The sequence below is a fragment of the Saimiri boliviensis genome, chromosome 13 (assembly GCF_048565385.1).
Source record: "Saimiri boliviensis isolate mSaiBol1 chromosome 13, mSaiBol1.pri, whole genome shotgun sequence".
Classification (NCBI taxonomy): domain Eukaryota; kingdom Metazoa; phylum Chordata; class Mammalia; order Primates; family Cebidae; genus Saimiri; species Saimiri boliviensis.
Genome location: NC_133461.1, coordinates 73,715,926 through 73,736,733, shown reverse-complemented (window position 1 = coordinate 73,736,733; position 20,808 = coordinate 73,715,926). Strand labels below are relative to the sequence as shown.

Genomic DNA, 20,808 nt, shown 5'->3' with positions numbered 1-20,808 from the left:
ATCCTCTGTTCCTGTGTCTGATAAATGTCAGAACGGATAATATTGTGAAATGAAAAAGTGTATTTCAACTTAGAGTTCCCTGAAATTGTTTCCTCATTTATTGATTCAACAAATATTTACTGACTTTGCTGTATGCACAGTTCTGTGGGCCTGGGATACATTAGTGAAGGATATTTCTGCCCTCAGGGAGCTAATGTTCTTGTGGGCATTTGGGAGGCAGATAGCAAACATGTGACCACAGAGTAAGATGGCCAGTGAGAGCTGCTCTGTGGGGTGAGGGAGTTCCAAGTTTCTTTATGGTGGACAGGACAGGTCTAACAAAGGAAGTGGCTATTGTGCAAAGATCAGGAGTTGGTGAAAGTTGGCTGTGAGGATGCCCAGGAGACGAGCCTCAGAGTCAGAGGGAACTGTCAGGGCAGAGCTCCTGCGGCTGGACATGCTTGGCCTGCTCAAATGACAGCAAGGAAGGATGGGTGGCTGGAGCAGAGTGAGCTGCGGGGACAAATGTGAGATGAGGCGAGAGAACAAATGAGTCAGCAAGATCGTGTGGGGACTTGCAGGCTGGCGTGAGGACTTTGCCTTTATTTTGTGAGAAAGGGAGAGCAAGCAGGTTTTCCAGCAGTCACACCTAAGATGATCATTGGGCTGTGCTGCATGTAGGTGGCTGGGCACTTCCGGCCTGGGAGACTGCCTGGCAGGTTGCTGTGATCCTTTAGGTGAGAGACCCGGGTGGTAGCCATGATGGAGTAAGAAGTGATCTTTTCTTGTCTTCTGCCCCTTCCTGTCTTTGTATGTTGAGCACTACTGTGGTGACAGGTATGATGGTACATCTGCGAATACCTGAATATCTGGGTGGGCAAAATTAACATTGTTTCTATTTTCGTACAGCTTGTATTCTAGTGAGAGGACGACAAACAATGAAAACATCAATACGATGATGATGGCGCTGTGCTGAGATGTCTGAATGCCTCAGAGTGCCCTGGGGGTAAGGAGAGGGGAGGATCACTGCCTACTTTTGCTGAAGTAGTTGGATAGTCTCAGTGAGGAGGGAACATTTAACCTGAGAAGCAAAGGATGGAAACAGTTTAGTAATATGAAAGTGGTGAGGCTGGAGGGAGCATTCAGGCATGGGGTATATACTGAGGCCCTGACCTGTGTCTGACTGTACAGGCAGGAGAGTTCTGTGTATCTCAGGAACCCAGTGGGGGCTGTGGTGGTAAGAGTCCAGGGAGCTGGGATGAGGGCATGAAGTGAAGTTGAAGAAGCAGGGAAGCCTCTTTGGATTTAAGTGCGGTGAGAAGACATCACCTAACAAACATTATAAAAATGTCATTCTGACTACCGTGTGCAGAGTTCATCAGAGGAGGGCAGCTATGCAAGCGAGCCTCTATGCATTAAGAGGCTGTTGCAGGCAAGCAGGAGATGTTAGTAACTTGGACTGCAGTAGTGGCAGAGGGCATAGAGTGATGGGATTCGACATGTGGATGGTAGAAATGGCAGGGCTTGTTGATAAATGGTTAAAAGAATAAGAGAGGAGGATGGGCACAGTGGCTCACGCCTGTAGTCCCAACACTTTGGAAAGCTGAGGTGGGTGGATCATCTGAGGTCAAGAGTTCAAGACCAACCTGGGCAACATGGTGAAACCCCGTTTCCGCTAAAAATACAAAATTTAGCTGGGCATGGTGGCATGTGCCTATAATCCCATCTACTTGGGAGGCTGACGCAGGAGAATCACTTGTGACTGTGCCATTGCACTTGACTCTGTCTCAAAAAGAAAAAAAAAAGAGTAAGAGAGGAATTCAGATATCAACACAGACTAAGCTTGCATTTCTGGCTTGAGAGTTTTGTTTTGTTTTGAGATGGGATCTCCTGTTGCCCAGGCTGGACTGCAGTGGTGCAACCCACGGGGCTCACTGCAGCCTTGACTTCTGAGCCCAGGTGATCCTCCCACCTCAGCCTCTGGAGTAGCTAGGACCACAGGCATGTGCCACCATGTATGGCTAATTTTTTTATTTGTAGAGACGGGGGTCTCACTATGTTGCCCAGGCTGGTCTCAAACTCCTGGACTCAAATGATCTTCCTGCCTCGGCCTCTCAAAGTGCTAGGATGACAGACATGAGCCACCATCCAGGCCTAGCTTGAGCATTTAATTGGATGGATAGTGGTGCCTTTTACTGAGATGCAAACAACCTTTAATACAAAGAAGGGAGCTACTTCCACCAGCAAAGTAAAGGCCTTAGAGGGGGGAGAAGTGATTTAGGAAATTAGGTTGTCAGCTGGGAAGTGCAGGGATGTCAGAAGAGAATGAACATATAAGACAGCTCAGAGAAGCTGGGGGCACAAGCCACTTAAGCAGCACCCAATGACCGCCAGCTAGCAGGGTGCCCTGTTGGTGTCTGTGATCATTAATCCAGCTAGAGTGAAACCGGTTAATGTGGTGGCCCTCAGCCGAGTTCTATTCTTTGTTCCCTTTTCTTGTTTCCTGTCTTCCAGTGAGCCATAACTTGCATACTTTTATTATCTGCTGAATATAATCTTTATGTTTCCTTATTTCAGAATGGTAAACGTAAGACTATTGGTATGGTGAATTACATACAATTTATTTATTTATTTATTTTTTGAGACGGAGTCTCGCCCTGTTGTCCAGGCTGGAGTACAATGGCACAATCTTGGCTAACTGCACCCTCTGCCTCCTGGGTTCAAGTGATTCATCTGTCTCAGGCTCCCAAGTAGCTGGGATTACAGGTGTGCACCACCATGCCCGGCTAATTTTTTGTATCTTTAGTAGAGACGGGGTTTCACCATGTTGGCCAGGCTGGTCTCAAACTTCTGACCCCGTGATCCGCCCACCTTGGCCTCCCAAAGTGCTGGGATAACAGGTGTGAGCCACTGCACCCAGCCAATTAAGTTTTTGAGATGGAGTCTCACTCTTTTACCCAGGCTGGAGTGCAGGCGTGGTCTTGGCTCCCGGGTTCAAGTGATTCTCCTGCCTCAGCCTCTGGAGTAGCTGGGACTACAGATGCATGCCACCACACTCAGCTATTCTTTTTGTATTTTAGTAGAGATGGGGTTTTACTATGTTGGTGGCTGGTCTCAAAATTCTGACCTCGTGATCCACCCATCTCAGCATCCCAAAGTGCTGGGATTACAGGCGTGAGCCACTGCGCCCGGCTGAATTACATATAATTTAAAACAATTTGTTGCATTGAATTGAATGTTGAATTTTTCTTTGTAAAACATCTCCATGACTAAATTTTCACTGTGGTGTGCCAATTAATTTATTTGCTTAATAGAAAAATAATTTTTAGTGCTTGGCATGGTGGCTCACACCTGTAATTCCAGCACTTTGGAAGGCTGAGTCCAGGAGTTTAAGACTAGCCTGGACAACGCAGCCAGACCATGTATCTACAAACTTCTTTTTTTTTTTTTTTTTGAGACGGAGTTTCGCTCGTTACCCAGGCTGGAGTGCAATGGCGCGATCTTGGCTCACCGCAACCTCCGCCTCCTGGGTTCAGGCAATTCTCCTGCCTCAGCCTCCCAAGTAGCAGGGATTACAGGCACACCCCACCATGCCCAGCTAATTTTTTGTATTTTTAGTAGAGACGGGTTTTCACCATGTTGACCAGGATGGTCTCAATCTCTTGACCTTGTGATCTACCTGCCTCAGCCTCCCAAAGTGCTGGGATTACAGGCTTGAGCCACTGCGCCCGGCCTTTTTTTTTTTTTTTTTTTTTTTTAAATTAGCCAGGTGTGGTGGCACACACCTATACTCCCAGCTACTTGGGAGGCTGAGGCAGGAGGACCACTTGAGCCCAGGAATTCAAGACTGCAGTGAGCTATGATTGTGCCACTGCACTCCAGCATGAGCAATGGAGTGAGACCCTGTCTCTGACCAACAAACAAACAAACAAACAAACAAACAACCTAACAAAATTAATTAGAAATGTGATGAGATATTTATTGGATGTCCATTAGTGATAACGAAAGCCACTGCAACCATTATACCAAATGCTCTTTCAGGAGTTCTGAAAGTAAATGTTAAAGAAACAGAAAAACAACACCTTTAAAATTTTTCAGATATGTTGCTTTTATTCCAAAGAATAAAATGCTTGACAAACTCTTTAATCACAAGGTTTGAACCAAACTACCAGTCTTCTACAACAACTCTGTGAGGTAGGTATCTGCACAGCCACAAGGGATCCACACGACCTTTCTTCCCTTGTACCTTTGAAACACTGAGAATTGTAGCAGTTGAAACCACTGTTCTAGTGGGCAGTTATAACAGTTGTTTCCCTCATCTGGTTCCCCACAGAGCTGCCCAAGTTATTATCTGCTCCTGGGGTTGGACCATCTGTTTTATGACAGTTATGATATCGTTGTTAAAAAATCCAAATTGTTACTTTGATTTATATGATTTAACTCTGAATCACATAAGTATTACTATGATGTTCAAAACATTGATTGACTCTACTTGCTTTAAAAATTCTCAGATCCCTTCTGCATTTATCATCAGAGATCAATAAAGATGACAATAAGCAGGTCTAAATTTCTGAGATGTTAGCATTTACCCTTTTCACAATTTAACAAGATTTAAGATCATTTAGAATTTTTTTATGTTACAAAATTTGGTACAATACACCTCTTTCAGGAAAGTCTTAGTAGTAACTCCAAATATTATAATTATTGTAACCACAAATGTGACACTTGGAGCAGAACACATGCACACAAAATAAAATCCTGTCAAAAAATGACATCACCATCCCCCCCACACCAAATGTATAATTGGTAAGAAATGCATTTCCAGTCTGGTACATGGCAGTTTGACAAACTCCTACTCATTTGCTTTTCAAGTTGGTGATTGCCACTGAAATGTTTTTCTGTGATGTATGCCACCCTGTTAGCTATTTGATTTGGAAGTGTAGAGTTAGGATTCATGCAGTCTTTACATATCATCCCTACAGACCTTTCCTCTTATGAGCGCTTAAGCCGTCTTACTCTGATGGAAGGAATAAGGTAGGATGAAAGACTTCTAGAGAACCAGTTTCTCTCTTGCCATTCCTCTTAACCTTCATGTCTACCTAAACATCCTATGCAGGAGCCCTTCTAAGACATTTTGATTTAATGCCACTTTGATCAGTTGTATGTTGTGTGACTTCATTCAAAAACACTTTAATCAATAGCATGGGGATTGCATCTACGAAAGGGAAGGTGGTGCCCTGCATTCCTCACAAAATTGTCCAAAGGATAAAATGAAAAGTATATGAGAAACTGCTTTAATTATAATGTGCTATGTTTAAGCATTATTGTCTTTCTCTATGACAAGCAACAGCTCTGTCCTAGGTCCGAATTAGAAAAACACATACTGATATTTCATTCAGAATCTTATTAGTTGGTAGTTGATCTGATTAGAGAGAATGTGACAGATTTTCTCCTTGGCCCAGTCTGCATATAGGGAGGCTCACTAATAAATTAATGGATTATTAATAACAGTGATCTCAGATGACAATGCTAACACTGACTCCTGCGCATCCCCTCACATCCTGCCATCATACATTCACTAATGAGCAATGACAGCCAAAATGAGTCAGACCTCTCAATACTGTGTGGTATGGAGTCTTAAGATACATTCACTTGTTTGGCTCAAGACATGAATCTGGGCTGTGTGCTTCCATCTTGAGACAGTATGTGGTTTTTTTTTTTTTTTTTTGTTGTTGTTGTTGTTGTTGTTATTGTTGTTGTTGTTGTTTTTGAGACAGAGTCTTGCTTTGTCTCCCAGGCTGGAGTGCAATGGTGCAATCTCAGCTCACTGCAACCTCTGCCTCATGGTTGAAGCAATTCTTCTATCTCAGCCTCCCTCAGAGCTGGGATTACAGGCGCCTGCTACTGCACCCAGCTAATTTTTGTATTTTTTTTTTTTTTTTTACTAGAGATGGGGTTTTGCCATGTTGGCCAGGCTGGTCTTGAACTCCTGACCTCAAGTGATTCACCTGCCTCAGTATTCCAAAGTGCTGGGGATTACAGGTGTGAGCCACCACGCCCAGCCTTAAGACAGTATTATAAAAATTTCTGACAACAGAAAACTAACCAAGTTTGTCCAATCTGTTGCCACAGTTAACTGGTAATTTCTGTTGTCAAATGTAAATACTGTTCCCTGTACCTTCCTATGGGCTTTGATGCTCAAAGACATGAAGATCCACGTTCTTCAGAAATGCATCAGGCTACTTTGTGTTTACAGTATCACCCATGTTCCTAAAAAATCTCCCTTTATAAATTACTTTTATAGCTACTATGAAAGGATGAACTCTTGTTTAAATGTCATAACTGTGAACATCAAGTGTGCCGACGGGAGATAAAGGTTTTTCATTTTAATTCTATTGATTAAAATGTGTTCTGTAAACTAGAATATGATACCAAAGTATGAAGTTCAAGTTTCTTCTTTCAGTTCCAGCTGATAACAAATAATTATACCAGAATGAAAAAGCAAAACTGCTCCAAATGCACAAAACTTAGCTAGCACTAAAAGAAATACTGAATTTTCCCCAACAGTGTATAATATTTTATTGTGACAAAAATATTTAGATGAATTTCACAGCTATATATTATCATATAGGTACCCGCTGAGAAGGATAAGGTAGATAAACTGTACATTTAACAATATTTTACTACACATCCAATTAATCTAAGTAATTTTGGGGAAAAGAAAAAGATAAAAGGATCCCTTTTTATGTAATTTCATATTTTTTCCAGACAACATAGAATCAAGATACAACTGTAGATCATTATAATTCTAAACTTAACATTAGAACCTGCAACATGTGAAAATTCCAGTTATATATTCCTAGGCATTTGTCAAATGATTATCAAATGTTTGTCTTATAGTGGTTTTATGTTTGTGAGATAATACTCCATTGCTTCATTGCTTTATACTGCCATGGGTCCTTCTGTTTGACATTATACATTAGCTCAGATATCCTAGTAAATTTAGTTTTTTAAAAATTCATCTGGTTAGCCTTTGGGTTATCACTTCTCGATACATAATTGAGATGTAGATAAGCAATAAAAAGATGACAAAGAAATCATCTAGAAAGCCTAGAATTCCAAACAAGGCTTCAGGTACAAAATCTAGAGGGGATATAAGATAGAAAAAAGCTCCCATTAAACAAAGTATTATCCTGATGCGAAACATCCAGAAAAGGCCCCCGACTGAAAACATTTCCCTGAATGCATGCCTCAGTAAAGTGGGTAGATCCATAATTCTCTCCATAATCTGGTAGAGGGAAAAACAAATATTATGATTTGGCATCTAATGTGTCAGATTTCAAAATAATATAATTTTCCTACAATATGTAAACATTGCTAAGATGAGTTAAGGTGAATTAAGGAGTTACACACTGATTGAATATCATATTTTCTAATGTGTTATATTTAAAAATTGCTCTTTACAAGTTCTTACAAAATAGGTCTTAGTGAAGATAACTGAAAAGCAACTAAAGTGTCATCAAGCTTAATATATGGGATACAGTAATGTAAAACTCAAGTCACATCTGATTTGAGTTAGTAAAATAAACCGAAGAACCTAGAACACAGGATTAGTCTGAGACTTCAGCTTAAGTCTCAGTTTTAAAGTCAGACAGATCTGGGTTTGAATTCAAAATCAATCACTTATTAGCCAGGTGATCTTGGGAACAGCTGCTTAACCTACTAGAGATAATTCAACAACTAACTGAGTATGCGCAAGGACTATTAGGAACTAAAAGGTCCCCTGGTAAGCAGACTAAAAATTCAAAAGAACAAAAATAACTAAAAGGCATACTGTGTATGAAGACCTTTGTAATTTGCCAGCCAATGTAGAAGTGATTATACATTAAAGACATAGGAACTTTGATGTTTAAATAGTTTAAAAATAGCGGTGAAACTGATTCCAGCCGGTGAATCACTTCCTCTGGTCATTCCTCTGCTATGTTTAACAATCTGTGTAACAATCATACACCCAACTCTGGATAGGCATTTTATGTAGTCAGATAAATTGAGAGGAACATGGAGACAAAAATAACTGAGCAAGTGAGGAGAAAAGAGTTTTTAAAACCCCCAGACCAAGAGAAAATCATCTTGTGACTCATTCTGGAACACTGGTCACCAAAGTACAAGAATGGTCGTTTCATAATCACTTTCTATGTTTTGTGGAAGAACTAACATTTGAAGCAAAACAGCCTTACAGCTTTCACAAAGTTTATCGTAAATGACTTTAGATACTTTAACAAACAGCCAGAATGTTTTTGACCACCTTTATGTTCTTTTTATGAGGTATTTTGTTCACTTGTAATATGGTATCATCATTTATACAAAATATATAATTAGACAAGAAATAGGAAATGATTTAGTAAGAAATGTTTTTGCATAAACTGACTCCAACTTTGAAGGAGGCAGAATATTAAAGAACTAAATGCCTTTATTATAATTTCATCACATACCAGGCTTTTTTACTCATTAAATATCTGACACAAAAAATAATCGAATAATAGTATGATTCACATTTTTAAAATATGAATAAAAAATTTTAAAGGCCAGGTGAAGTGGCTTATACTAGTAATCCCAGCACTTTGGGAGGCCAAGGCAAGCAGATTGCTTGAGGCCAGGAGTTTTGAGATTAGCCTGGAAAACATGGTGAAACCCTGTCTCTACCAAAAATACAAAAATTAGCTGGGCATGGTGGCACACACCTGTAATCCCAGCTACTCATGTCGCTGAAGCATGAGAATTGTTTGAATCCAGGAGGCAGAGGTTGCAGTGAGCTGAGATTGCACCATTGCCCTCTGGCCTGGGTGACAGAACGAGACTCTGTCTCAAAAAGAAAAGAAACGAAAAGAAAAAAATTTTAATGACTTTTTAAAGTTCAGTAGTAGCTCCTGAATTTGAAACAGGTTGCATTTTTAAAGAACCATCCTATAGATGTCACTGGTGGCTATGTAAAAAAAAACTGCTGAATCAAAATTACAGAAGAGGCTCCCAAACAATTATGGAGGACAACATGATTGGATTAAGATTTTTTACTGTTCAATGAAAAATAGGTAAATTTACCCATTATTATTCATAACAGTTGAAACTGTATGCCCTGAAATGCATACGACCTCACAGAACAACAAGGGAGCATGAGCACACGTCTTTTTAAAACTGAAGCATCTAAATAGCTTAATATATTCGGCTGGGAGCAACAGTATCGATTCTTATCTTAATAGTAGCTCATTCATTTATTCAACAAACATTAAGGCATCGAATTTGGCACTGGTGAATAAATTAATTTGACAGTGGTGAATAAATAAAAATGGTCCTTACCCTTATGAAGCTTTTAGTTTACTGAGAAAGATAACGAACAAGAATTGAGTGCTACCCATGATAAACACCAGAAAGGAAAGGTACAGAGGGCAGCCATAGAGCAGAGAAAACTCCAAAGAGGATCTACTTAACACAGTTGTCATCTAAAGACTGAAATCACCATGACAGCAGAAGGACAAGCATTCCATGCAAAGGAAGTGTCAGGTGTGACTGCCTTAAGGTGCAAGGAGTTTGTGTGTGTGCTGACTGCTGAGAGCAGGGTGGCTGCAGGGTGGTGAGTGAGGCGGTTGACAGAAGATTTGGAGAAGGAGGAAGGACCGGATCATGCAGGTCCTTGTAAGCCACAGTAAGGAGTTGGAACATTCAAAAACATTGGGCCGCATGCGGTGGCTCATGCCTGTAATCCCAATACTTTTGGAGGTTGAAGCAGGTCGGGACCACTCGCGCCCAGGAGTTTAGGACTAGCCTGGACAACATGGCAAAATCCCTTCTTTACAAAAACTATATAGCCAGGTTATGGTGACATGCACCTGTAGTCCCAACTACTTGGAAAGATGATGTAGGAGGATGGCTTGAGCCCAGGAGGCAAAGGTTGCAGCAAGCCAAGATTGTGCCACTGCACTCGAGCCTGGGCAACAGAGCCAGACCCTGTCTCAAAACAAACAACAAACAAAATGGAAGTTTTCAAACATGAGAGCATCATGGTCTCATTTATGTTTAGCAAATATTTATCAGGCTGCTGTGGCAGGGAAAAAAGTAGAATTGAGGAGGCCACTGTGGTTGCCATGAGCAGAGATTACAGGGCTGAACCAGCACAAAGTCTACAGTGATTGAAAGAGGTAGACACAGGCTGGGCATGGTGCCTTACACCTGTAATCCCAGCACTTTGGGAAGTTGAGGGGGTGGATCGCTTGAGTCCGGAAGGTCAAGGCCAGCCTTGGCAACATGGCAAAACCTAGCCGCTACAAAATATTAGCCAGGTGTGGTGATGCACACCTGTGGTCCCAGCTACTTGGGAGACTGAGGCGGTAGGATGGCCTGACTCTGGAAGGTTGAGGTTGCAGTGAGCTGTGATCACACCACTGCATTCCGGCCTGGGAAACAGAGTGAGAACCTGTCTCAAACACCACCACCACCACAGCCAAGACATTTTTATTCTTTTTGAGACAGGGTCTCACTCTGTCACCCAGGCTGGAGTGTCGTGACGTGATCATGGCTCATGGCAACCTCTGCCTCCCCGGCTCATGCAATCCTCCCACCTCAGCCTCTCAAGTAGCTGAGACTACAGGTGTGGACCACCACGCCCAACTAATTTGTGTATTTTTTGGTAGAGACAGGGTCTTGCCAAATTGCCCAGGCTGGTCTCAAACTCCTGAGTTCAAGTGATTCACCTTCCTCAGTCTTTCAAAGTCCTGGGATGATAGGTGTGAGCCACTGCGCCCGGCCAGCAAGGATGTTTTGTTGCAGTAAAAATAACAGGATACCCCAAAAATACCAAGAAAAGACGATTACTTAAAGATGAGAAGGAAATCAAAACTGAGAAAAGAACAGACTATCTCAAGGAGGGAATCAGCTCAATACTCCACATGTTAAGTTAAGAGAGGCCTGTGGAACACCCATGCTGAAATGGAAGCAAAGCAGTTGGATATACAAAGTCTGGAGCTCAGAGGAGAGGTCTGGGCTATCCATATAAGTTTGGATTTAGTATGTTCTAGTTTTTGAAGTACTTATTTGGTTTTACATTTCTTTTTTTTTGAGACAAAGTCACACTCTGTTGCCAGGTCGGAGTACAGTGGCATGATCTTGGCTCACTGCAACCTCCGCCTCCTGGGTTGAAGTGATTCTCCTGCTTCAGCCTCCCGAGTAGCTGGGACTACAGGTGCATTCCACCACGCCTGGCTAATTATTTTCTATTTTTAGTAGAGACAGGGTTTCACCATGTTGGTCAGAATGTTCTCAATCCCTCGACCTCATGATCCGCCTGCTTCGTCCTCCCAAACTGCTGGGATTACAGGCGTGAGTCACCGCACCCTGCCTCAGTTTTACATTTCTAAGAATGTGTTAGATTTTGAGAAAACAAAATGAGTCAGTAAAGTGTGCTAGTTTTTGATTTATCAAATACTTCTGGGGCAGGGGCATGGGGGAAGAAAGGTTAACTATAAAATTAATGTGTTCTTTAAAAGCAGAATGCTTTTAAATAGCTAAGAGGACATATAAACATATCCCTCCAAACCTGGAATTTTTTTTTTTTGAGACTCTGTCTCACTCTGTAGCCCAGCCTGGAGTGCAGTGGTGTGATCTCGGCTCACTGAAGCCTCCGCCTCCTGCCTCAGCCTCCTGAGTAGCTATATTTTTAGTAGAGACGAAGTTTCACCATGTTGGCCAGGCTGGTCTTGAACTCCTGAACCCGTGATCCACCTGCCTCGGCCTCCCAAAGTTCTGGGATTACAGGCGTGAGCCAATGTGCCCGGCCTTTTTTATTTTTATTTATTTATTTATTTTTTTGAGACAGAGTTTCACTCTGTTGCCCAGGCTGAAGTACAGTGGCACAATCTCGGCTCACTGCAACCTCTGTCTCCTGGGTTCAAGCAATTCTTCTGCCTCAGCCTCCCCAGTAGCTGGGACTACAGGCACAGGCCACCACAGCCAGCTAATTTTTGTATTTTCAGTAGAGACGGGGTTTCACCATGTTGGTCAGGCTAGACTTGAACTGACTTCAAATGATGCACCTACCTCAGCCTCCCAAAGTGCTGGGATTACAGGCATAAGCCACTACACCCAGCCTAAACCTGAAATTTTTTTTTTTTTTTTTTTTGAGATGGAGTTTTGCTCGTCACCCAGGCTGGAGTGCAACGGTACAATTTCGGCTCACTGCAACCTCTGCCTCTGGGGTTCAATCAATTCTTTTTCCTCAGTCTCCCAATTAGCTGGGATTACAGGTGCCCACCACCACGCCCAGCTAATTTTGTATTTTCAGTAGAGATGGGGTTTCACCATGTTGGCAAGCCTGGTCTCGAACTGCTGACCTCAGGTGATCCACCCGCCTCGGCCACCCAAAGTGCTGGGATCACAGGCGTGAACCACTGCACCCAACCAACCTGGAATTTTTTAAGGGAACATTTCAAACAGGTGGCTAGGGCAATTAGAATAAAACACAACTGTGAAACTGTTGAAGTTTTCTGTTGTAACTTTTCTCAAAAGACAAACGGTGTTTTAGTATCACATAGGAGTCACTAATTTTCTACTTCCCTTTAATTTTTTCTATTGCTCTGTGCAGTTTCTTTTTCATAAAAACTTTTATGCTTTTTGTTTTTTAAGAAAGAAAACTGTAGTCCTTGGGAAAGCTGTAACATAGTGACTGGCAATAATGAGGTAAAAACTTGACTCAACACATATAATGAGATTTTTCTTTTTTTTGTTTTTTGAGAAGGATCTCACTCTGCCACCCAGGTGGGGGTGCAATGGTGTGATCATGGCTCACTGCAGCCTTGACCTCCTGGGTTCAGGTGATCCTTCCACCTCAGCTTCCCAAGAAGCAGAGCCTACAGGCATGTGCCAAGAAGCATGGCTATTTTTGGGGAATTTTTTTAGGGATGGGGTTTCACCATGTTGCCCAGGCTGGTCTCAAATTCCTGGGCTCAGGTGATGCACCTGCCTTGGCCTCCCAAAGTACTAGGATTACAGGTGTGAGCCACTGTGCCTGGCCAAGATTTTTCATAGTCAAAGAGTACTTGTTGGTAAACCTCACTTTACAAAAGAGAAGTAATGTGTCTTCCTCTTTTGTATTACTTACAGATCTGGGCTGTCCTGAGAATCTCCGGTTATAATCATTAATATCCTGATGCAATCTCACAACATCCTGAGACTGATCATCATCACCAAATACCGTTAGGAGTAAGGTTACCTGCATATTATAGAAAAAAAATTATTTAAACTTTCTTCATCATTATGTTTTTTTCCATTTTGTGTTATTATTCAATAGAATGATAAAGGCTTCTAAACTTATATTTCACAATATAAGTTCACTAAACTGGGGCAAGAGAGTAAATAATTACTTTGCAATAAAATCGAATGCAATACAGAATTTTAACTCCTATAAGATAAAATAGGCACCATATCCTACTACTGGTCTAATATTTGCCTGTCCATACCAGGGATAAATTCAGTAGTTCTCTATTTGGGCCAACAGATCTCTGAAGATACAAGAATGATGAGGAAACATTCAGGAGGAAGGTGACATAAAACATATAACTGTCACTTTAAGACAGAACAACTATGGTTTTCTTTTTTGGTATTAAAATAATGATTGGTTATTCTTACTGGTATTTGAAAGATCTTTGAATGCTACCAACCATAATATAAAGATTAAGTTATTTCAGGGACCAGCTCTCAAACAATTCCTACTATAATAAAAAAAGAAATTCTTGATATTGTTATATGATACAATACATTTAACCCTGCCTCCTTCATGATTGTGGTAAAAAGAATATACAAATGTACCAGAACCATACTGGAGTAATCTGAAGGTAGCAGACAGTACCTTGAAAAATAAATACATTTTAGGACATAACATCCCTGTAGAAAATGGTCACTAATTTTGTTCTCACTTCAGGAAAAAAAAAGAAAATGGTCACTAATGATTATATGATGACATATAAATGGGAAGAAGTGGTGGCTGATTTAGTTTTAAATCATGTTTTTATCCTTCCTCAGTTCAGCTGTAAAACCAAGGCTTCCCACTGCTTAGATGCTTTCCAAACAGCTAAACAAAGGAGTGACTAAGCACAGAAGGTGGTAAGAACAGCAAATGCAGCCATTTCTTTCTTCACAAATTTGTTAATAAAAAATGCATTATGTCAATACACATTAATGGAGCACCTGTGGCAGGCCAGGTACTCTGCTAAGTGATAGGTATGCCAAAAAAAAAAAAAAAAAGAAGACACAACCCTGCTTCGGGGTGACTACAACACCCACAATAAAAGGGGAGGCAGACCTGGCCTACAGCCTTATATGGCCCTGGGGCAGGTACAAGAATGCTGCTGTGAGAAGGAGGATCTCTTTTGCCTGGGGTGGCCAGGAAGCCAGACACTGAGCTGAGCCTGGAAACAGAGGTAGGACTGTGGTTGGTGTGCATGCATTCAAGGGGAGAAGTGGCGAGTGTGTTCCAGTCAGAGGCGGCAGCCTGGGTACATTTGCTATTTCCATGACCATTTACTGAAGGGGACTACTGAAAACAGGAGGTAGAACAAGCACTTGCCATCTGTCTTGTACCCAGGATGAATTACTCTTAGCTTAGGGAATCAAGAGCTACTATATTAAGACAACTTCATCTCAACCTTCTGAGCCTCTAGTCAATTTATGGAGAGTACCCAGGATACTGGCTACTGTACACATGCCCTTTGAAAAGTCATGGGCAAAACCTAGAAGAGGAAGGGGCTTGAACTTTTTTTTTTTTTTTTTTTTTTTTTGAGACAGAGTCTTGCTCTGTCACCAGGCTAGAGTGCAGGAGCGCGATCTCGGCTCACTGCAACCTCCACCTCCTGGATTCAAACGATTCTCCTGCCTCAGCCTCCCGAGGGGACTCCAGGAGAGCACTATCACACCCAGCTAATTTTTGTATTTTTAGTAGAGATGGAGTTTCACCATGTTGGCCAAGATGGTCTTGATCTTGTAATCTGCCCGCCTCAGCCTCCCAAAGTGCTGGGATTATAGTGGAACTATTTTTTTTAATGTAAGACCTACTCCCTGGTTTGGATATTGCTGACTGAGAGCAAAACATGCTGAGAGGTGGTATTGGCAAGTAAGCTTCAATTTTTTTTTTTTTTTTTGAGACGGAGTTTCACTCGTTACCCAGGCTGGAGTGTAATGGCACAATCTTGGCTCACCGCAACCTCCACCTCCTGGGTTCAGGCAATTCTCCTGCCTCAGCCTCCTGAGTAGCTGGGATTACAGGCACGCGCCACCATGCCCAGCTAATTTTTTGTATTTTTAGTAGAGACAGGGTTTCACCATGTTGACCAGGATGGTCTCGATCTCTTGACCTCGTGATCCACCCGCCTCGGACTCCCACAGTGCTGGGAATACAAGCTTGAGCCACCGCGCCCGGCCTAATTTTATTTTCTTAGTTTTTTTGTAGATATGGAATCTCATTTTGTTGCCCAAGCCAGTCTCGAACTGCTGGCTTCAAGTGATCCTCCAGCCTTGGCCTCCCAAAGTGCTGACCTGTATTTTTTTTTGAGACAGAGTCTCACTCTAGAGTTTCTTCCAGGCTGGAGTGCAGTGGCATGATCTTGGCTCACTCCAACCTCTGCCCTGAAGGTTGTAGCAATTCTCCTACCTCAGCTGCCTGAGTAGCTGGGATTACAGGTGCCTACCACTATGCCAGGCTAATTTTTTTGGATTTGCAGTAGAGATGGGATTTTTGCCATTTTGGCCAGGCTGGTCTTGAACTCTTGACCTCAGGTGATCCTCCCGCCTCGGCCACCCAAAGTGCTGGGATTACAGGCATGAACCACTGTGCCCATTTTCTTGTGTGTGTGTGAGACAGAGTTTCACTCTTATTGCCCAGGCTGGAGTGCAATGGTGCAATCTTAGGTCACTGCAACCTCTACTTCCCAGGTTCAAGCAATTTTCTGGCCTCAGCCTCCCTAGTAGCTGGGATTACAGGCATGTGCCTCCATGCCCAGCTAATTTTTTGTATTTTTAGTAGAGACGGGGTTTCACCATGTTGGCCAGGCTGGTTTTAAACTCCTGACCTCAGGTGATCCACCCACCTTGGCCTCCCAAAGTGCTGGGATTATAGGCATAAGGCACCGCACCCAGCTTGTATTTTTATTTTAAAGGAAAAATAAATATAACGGAAATCATGAAAACAGTGTACAACTGATAGAATGTCCTATTTTGTCATATTTAAAAACTGAGAATGCTGGTTTCTCAGAATTGTTCAGTATTCCATTTCTTCAGTTTATCAAAGAAATGGAGAGAATTTGGCATATCTCATCTGCACTGACATTTTGGTCTCAGGTTCATGTTTACTTACTGCCTCCCTCCTGAAGTGGCTTCGATGCTAACTGTCATGGTCTAAGCTGTTCTGGACAATGAAATGTGGCCATGTCTCTAAAAGGAACGAAACATTAAAAAAAATCATTATATACCATTTAAAGCTATCTGGATTCTCACCAGAAAAAGATTAAATATAAATTGAACAGGAAAAAACCTTTTTTTCAAAAGAAAAAAGGTATATAAAGGATATATGTTAATATACTGATTAAGTAGTTTGGTTATTCCTTTGCTGGTATTGCTACAAAGACTTTACTGGGATTTTTGGGAAGGATTCATTCACCAGTTGTTTTTCATTACAACTGTAGGATTTCAAACAGGATGCCCATTTTTAGTGATAGCTCAATGACAGTTTTAAAAAAATAATTGTGGGCCGGGTACAAATTAAAAAAAAAAATCATAGGTTGGGTGTCGTAGCTCATGCCTATAATCCCAGCACCTTGGGAGGCTGAGGCAGGAGGATTGCTTGAGCTGAAAGTTTGAGACCAGCCTGGGCAACACAGGGAGATCTCATCTCTACTAAAAAAAAAAAAAAAAAAAAAAAAAAAAAATTAGGCAGGCATGGTGGCACACGCCTATAGTTCCAGCTACTCAGGAGGCTAATGTGGAAGGATTTGGTTGGGCCCAGGAAGTCAAGACTGCAGTAAGCTATGAACATGCCACTGCATTGCAAGACCTTGTCTCAAAAGAAAAAAAAAAAAAGTAATAATAATAATAATAGAGAAACATCAAAGAAGCTTTGGATAAATGAAGTTCAGCTAAAAAGATAAGAATAATTCCAAATGTAGGTACAAAAACTATAAAAATGTACAAAATAAACTACCATAAATGATTCTTTCTGCACACAAAACATTACCGTTTGTCTACAGATTGGACAACTGATTGCCCCAAGCCATGAACCGTATCGCCAGTAAGCAATAATGCAGGGACCTAATAGAAAAAAAAAAACAAAACACATTAATATTGATGTTTTAAAGTCTATATATCCTCAGAAAGTTTCAACTATTTTAAATATTTTAACAGTACCACCTTATTTAAAAACATTTATTATTTCATCCAGCCAACCCTTCAGGTGAATTCAAATCTAGTAAGAATTCCCAGCCATTAAAAAATATTTTTTTATTTAAACTCCAAGTTAAGGCTGGGTGCGGTGGTTCATGCCTGTAATCCCAGCACTTTGGGAAGCCAAGGTGGGTGGATCATTTGAGGTCAGGAGATCAAGACCACCCTGGCCAACATGGTGAAATCCCATCTCAACTAAAAAATACACAAATTACTGAGTGTGGTGGCACATGCCTGTAATCCCAGCTACTTGGGAGGCTGAGGCAGGAGAATCGCTTGAACCCAGGAGGCGGAGGTTGCAGTGAGCCAAGATCGTACCACTGCACTGAAGCCTGGGCAACAAAGCGAGACTCTGCCTCAAAATAAAGAAATAAACACCAAGTTAAGCTACAGACAGTTGTACACAATCAAAAGCAAGTATATATTAACTGCCTTAATGCTATGACGCTTCATACAAAATATTACATTTTCTATGTAATATAAACAAAACAATAAACATCATTGTAAATATAACAACCAAAAAATCAGAGCATAAATTTTCTGTTCTAAATTTGGTATGTTATAAAAATAACACAACTTTTTAAAGAGTTCAGAAAACCAAATTATCAATGTGTTAATTAACAGTAATTAAGTATTAATGTACAAGCAAGGAATCAAAGGACACAAAGAGTATATACTCTGCCCTAATGAAGTTTATAATTCGGTTCAAGAATCAAATAAACTTTTGCACTAGATTGATTGGATTTCTCTGCTTGAAGGTATTCACGAGCAGCAAGCCAGCCAAAGATGAGCAACATAGCCTAAAGGAAGAGTTCAGTAACCTCAAGAAGGGGCAGGCATGCCAAGTATATAAGCACCAAACTTCATGCCAATACAGGTGAAGGAATAGTTTTGAATACTGTCTGGAATTTAAGGGGCCAATTCACTTTCTTTTCTGTAGGACACCTGCATCTTCAACCATCCAGGACCCACTGTGACTCTGAACTAAGTGCTAAGTGCCAAACTAGGTATCCCTTCTCTTTCCAGGATCCTCTGTGTATTCTTGCTCTTGCCTGAGCAACCTGGCTTAGCCCTCCTGTGCTCCTTATTCCTCCAGATCAAATAAGTGTTCAGAATTCAGAACAAGCAATGGCAATCCTTGAGGAGATCAAGGTGACATACTCATATCAGTGTAGAAGGCAAATTTTCAACTGTATAATATTAACTTTAAACACAAAACAGGAGTGCAGAGAAGTATGTATTAGAGAGTAGCTTGTAGAGGAGAAAGGATATGAACTGAACTCTGTAGGATAGACGAGATTTAGATAGGCAGAAAACAGGAGAGAGGACACTTCACATTTTAAGAATAGCAAGAGCAAATGCCAGAAAAGAATGTCACATGGATTAGGTTTGAGAAGAGAAACGTGTCTGCCTTCTCTGATGGCTGTCTAATTTTCCCTGCCCAGTCTTTCATGACTTTCCTGGTGATGAGCATTTCCAATAGAAAATTAAAAGATAAAAACTGAAATAAGTGTTTTATAATTTGTTAGCTACTTAGGTGAAAACCTTAAAGAAGAGTCTGAAATGAGTGGATGAAGCAATGATGGGATTGGATTACTAAAAGAGCACAAGGTACAGAAAACTCTGCCATTACATGGTATGGGTTCCAAATACTCACACCATCTCCAAATGCACAAATAACACTGTATCTAATAATTCTATAGGATGAGATGAAGTCAGACAAAAGGGCCAACAATTTATAGGAAGATATTCCTGAATCTGCTACATTTTTAATTAGTCCCTATATGAAAATTTCCTACGTTTTGGGAGCAATAAGGCCCTATCTTGAACACAACTGTTTAAACAGAAAGAAACAACAAAAAACTAGGTCTAGTGATTGGACACATTGAAGTGGCTTCGAGTGTTTACTAATGTATGAGCCAGCAATCATGCAGAACTGAGCACAGGGCTTGAAGATAAACCTAGGTTTAAAAATTTGGCTCTGTCACTTAACACCTGGGCTACTCTTTTTAAAATTTATTGTTATTATTTTTGAGACAGGACCTTGCTCCGCTACTCAGGCTCGAGTGCAGTGGCACGATCACAGCTCATTGCAGTCTCAAACTCCTGAGCGCGAGTGATTCTCCCACCTCAGCCTCTCCAATAGCTGGGATTGCACGTGTGAGCCACTGCACCTGTGTAATTTCTTATTTTTTGTAGAGGCAGAGTCTCTCTATGCTGTCCAGGCTGGCCTCCAATTCCTGGCCTCAAGCAATCCTCCTGCTTCTGCTTCCCCAAGTGCTGAGATTACAGGCGTAAGCCACAGAACCTGGCCACTTTCTAAAATTTCATCATATCTCTAAGCCTGTTTCCTCACAGGTGGGGTTAGATGAAGTATGTTAATGTCCAATACATAGGCATGTAATAACTGAAACTTTTCCCCTCAATCTTCTATGGCATAAGAAGACACAGAAGATATTCCTGAATCTGCAGATTCAGGAAAAATGAGGAGTGGCGGAAAGCACTCCTTCCTGATACTAAGTAAATGTGAAATTATTCCCTTCTTACCCCAAGGCATGCTCTAGGTTTCTCATTCTCCCTCATTAAACCTCAAAAGGTTGAAGTTAGAGAGGGTGAGAGAGAGAGAGAGAGAGAGAGAGAGAGAGAGAGAGAGAGAGAGACTGAGACAGACAGACTGAGACTTTTAGTAAAACCTTTACTAAAGTACTAAACCTTTAAGACTTTTAGTACAAACTCGGAATCAAAAGAGGCAGGAAGGCTAAGGGAGGGTCTTGGGCAGGTTCTTGAGGGAAGAACTTTCCTGCCTTGGGAAGGATGAATAATAGCAAACTCCCAAAAAGTGATGAACAAGGAGTGACTCAGTGAATCCCTCATGCTATGTATCTATGTGAACTACTATCCAAAGAAACACATTTCTGTTTATTGGGAAGCTGAATAGTTTCTTTAATCTCTGAACCCATAGTTAATACATGGACATACTAAATAGAAAATATATAAGCAAGTATATTATTTACATGCTAAGTATACTTGGTAGACAAGTAGAGCAGAGTATCAGAGGTAATCTACTCTACTCACAAAATACAAAAAGAAAAAATTAGGAATCTAGCCTTTGTACACATAGAGGTCTTGGTCTAAACAGTCACTTTTCCCAAGTATAGCATTGTTTGCTTACCACAAAAAAGATGTCCACAGTTGGTCTCCACTGGGAAGGAGGCTTGGTGCAGGCAGATGGGACAGTACATGTCAGTGTAGAACTGCTGTCGAACGGCAGCAGGTGCATCCTAGTAAGAACACAAGTGCGCACATTGAAACACGACACATGCAGCCCTCAACAGTATCTTATGTTAAATTATA

The 20,808-nt window shown here is 41.3% G+C and overlaps 1 protein-coding gene across 3 annotated transcripts in view; it reads right to left on the bottom strand.

Moving 5' to 3' along the window:
- Positions 1-4,062: 4,062 nt before the first annotated feature.
- The window catches only part of RNF170 (ring finger protein 170), a 52,030-nt gene continuing 35,284 nt past the window's right edge, over positions 4,063-20,808 (bottom strand). For all 3 annotated transcript variants that reach the window (XM_039463328.2, XM_010330231.3, XM_039463329.2), the window contains 4 exons: positions 20,627-20,735; positions 17,249-17,322; positions 13,127-13,237; positions 4,063-7,267 (listed from right to left, as the gene is read on the bottom strand). In XM_039463328.2, the coding sequence (XP_039319262.1) occupies positions 6,998-7,267; positions 13,127-13,237; positions 17,249-17,322; positions 20,627-20,735 (564 nt within the window). In that variant the 3' untranslated portion in view covers positions 4,063-6,997. The remainder of the gene's footprint in view (positions 7,268-13,126; positions 13,238-17,248; positions 17,323-20,626; positions 20,736-20,808) is intronic.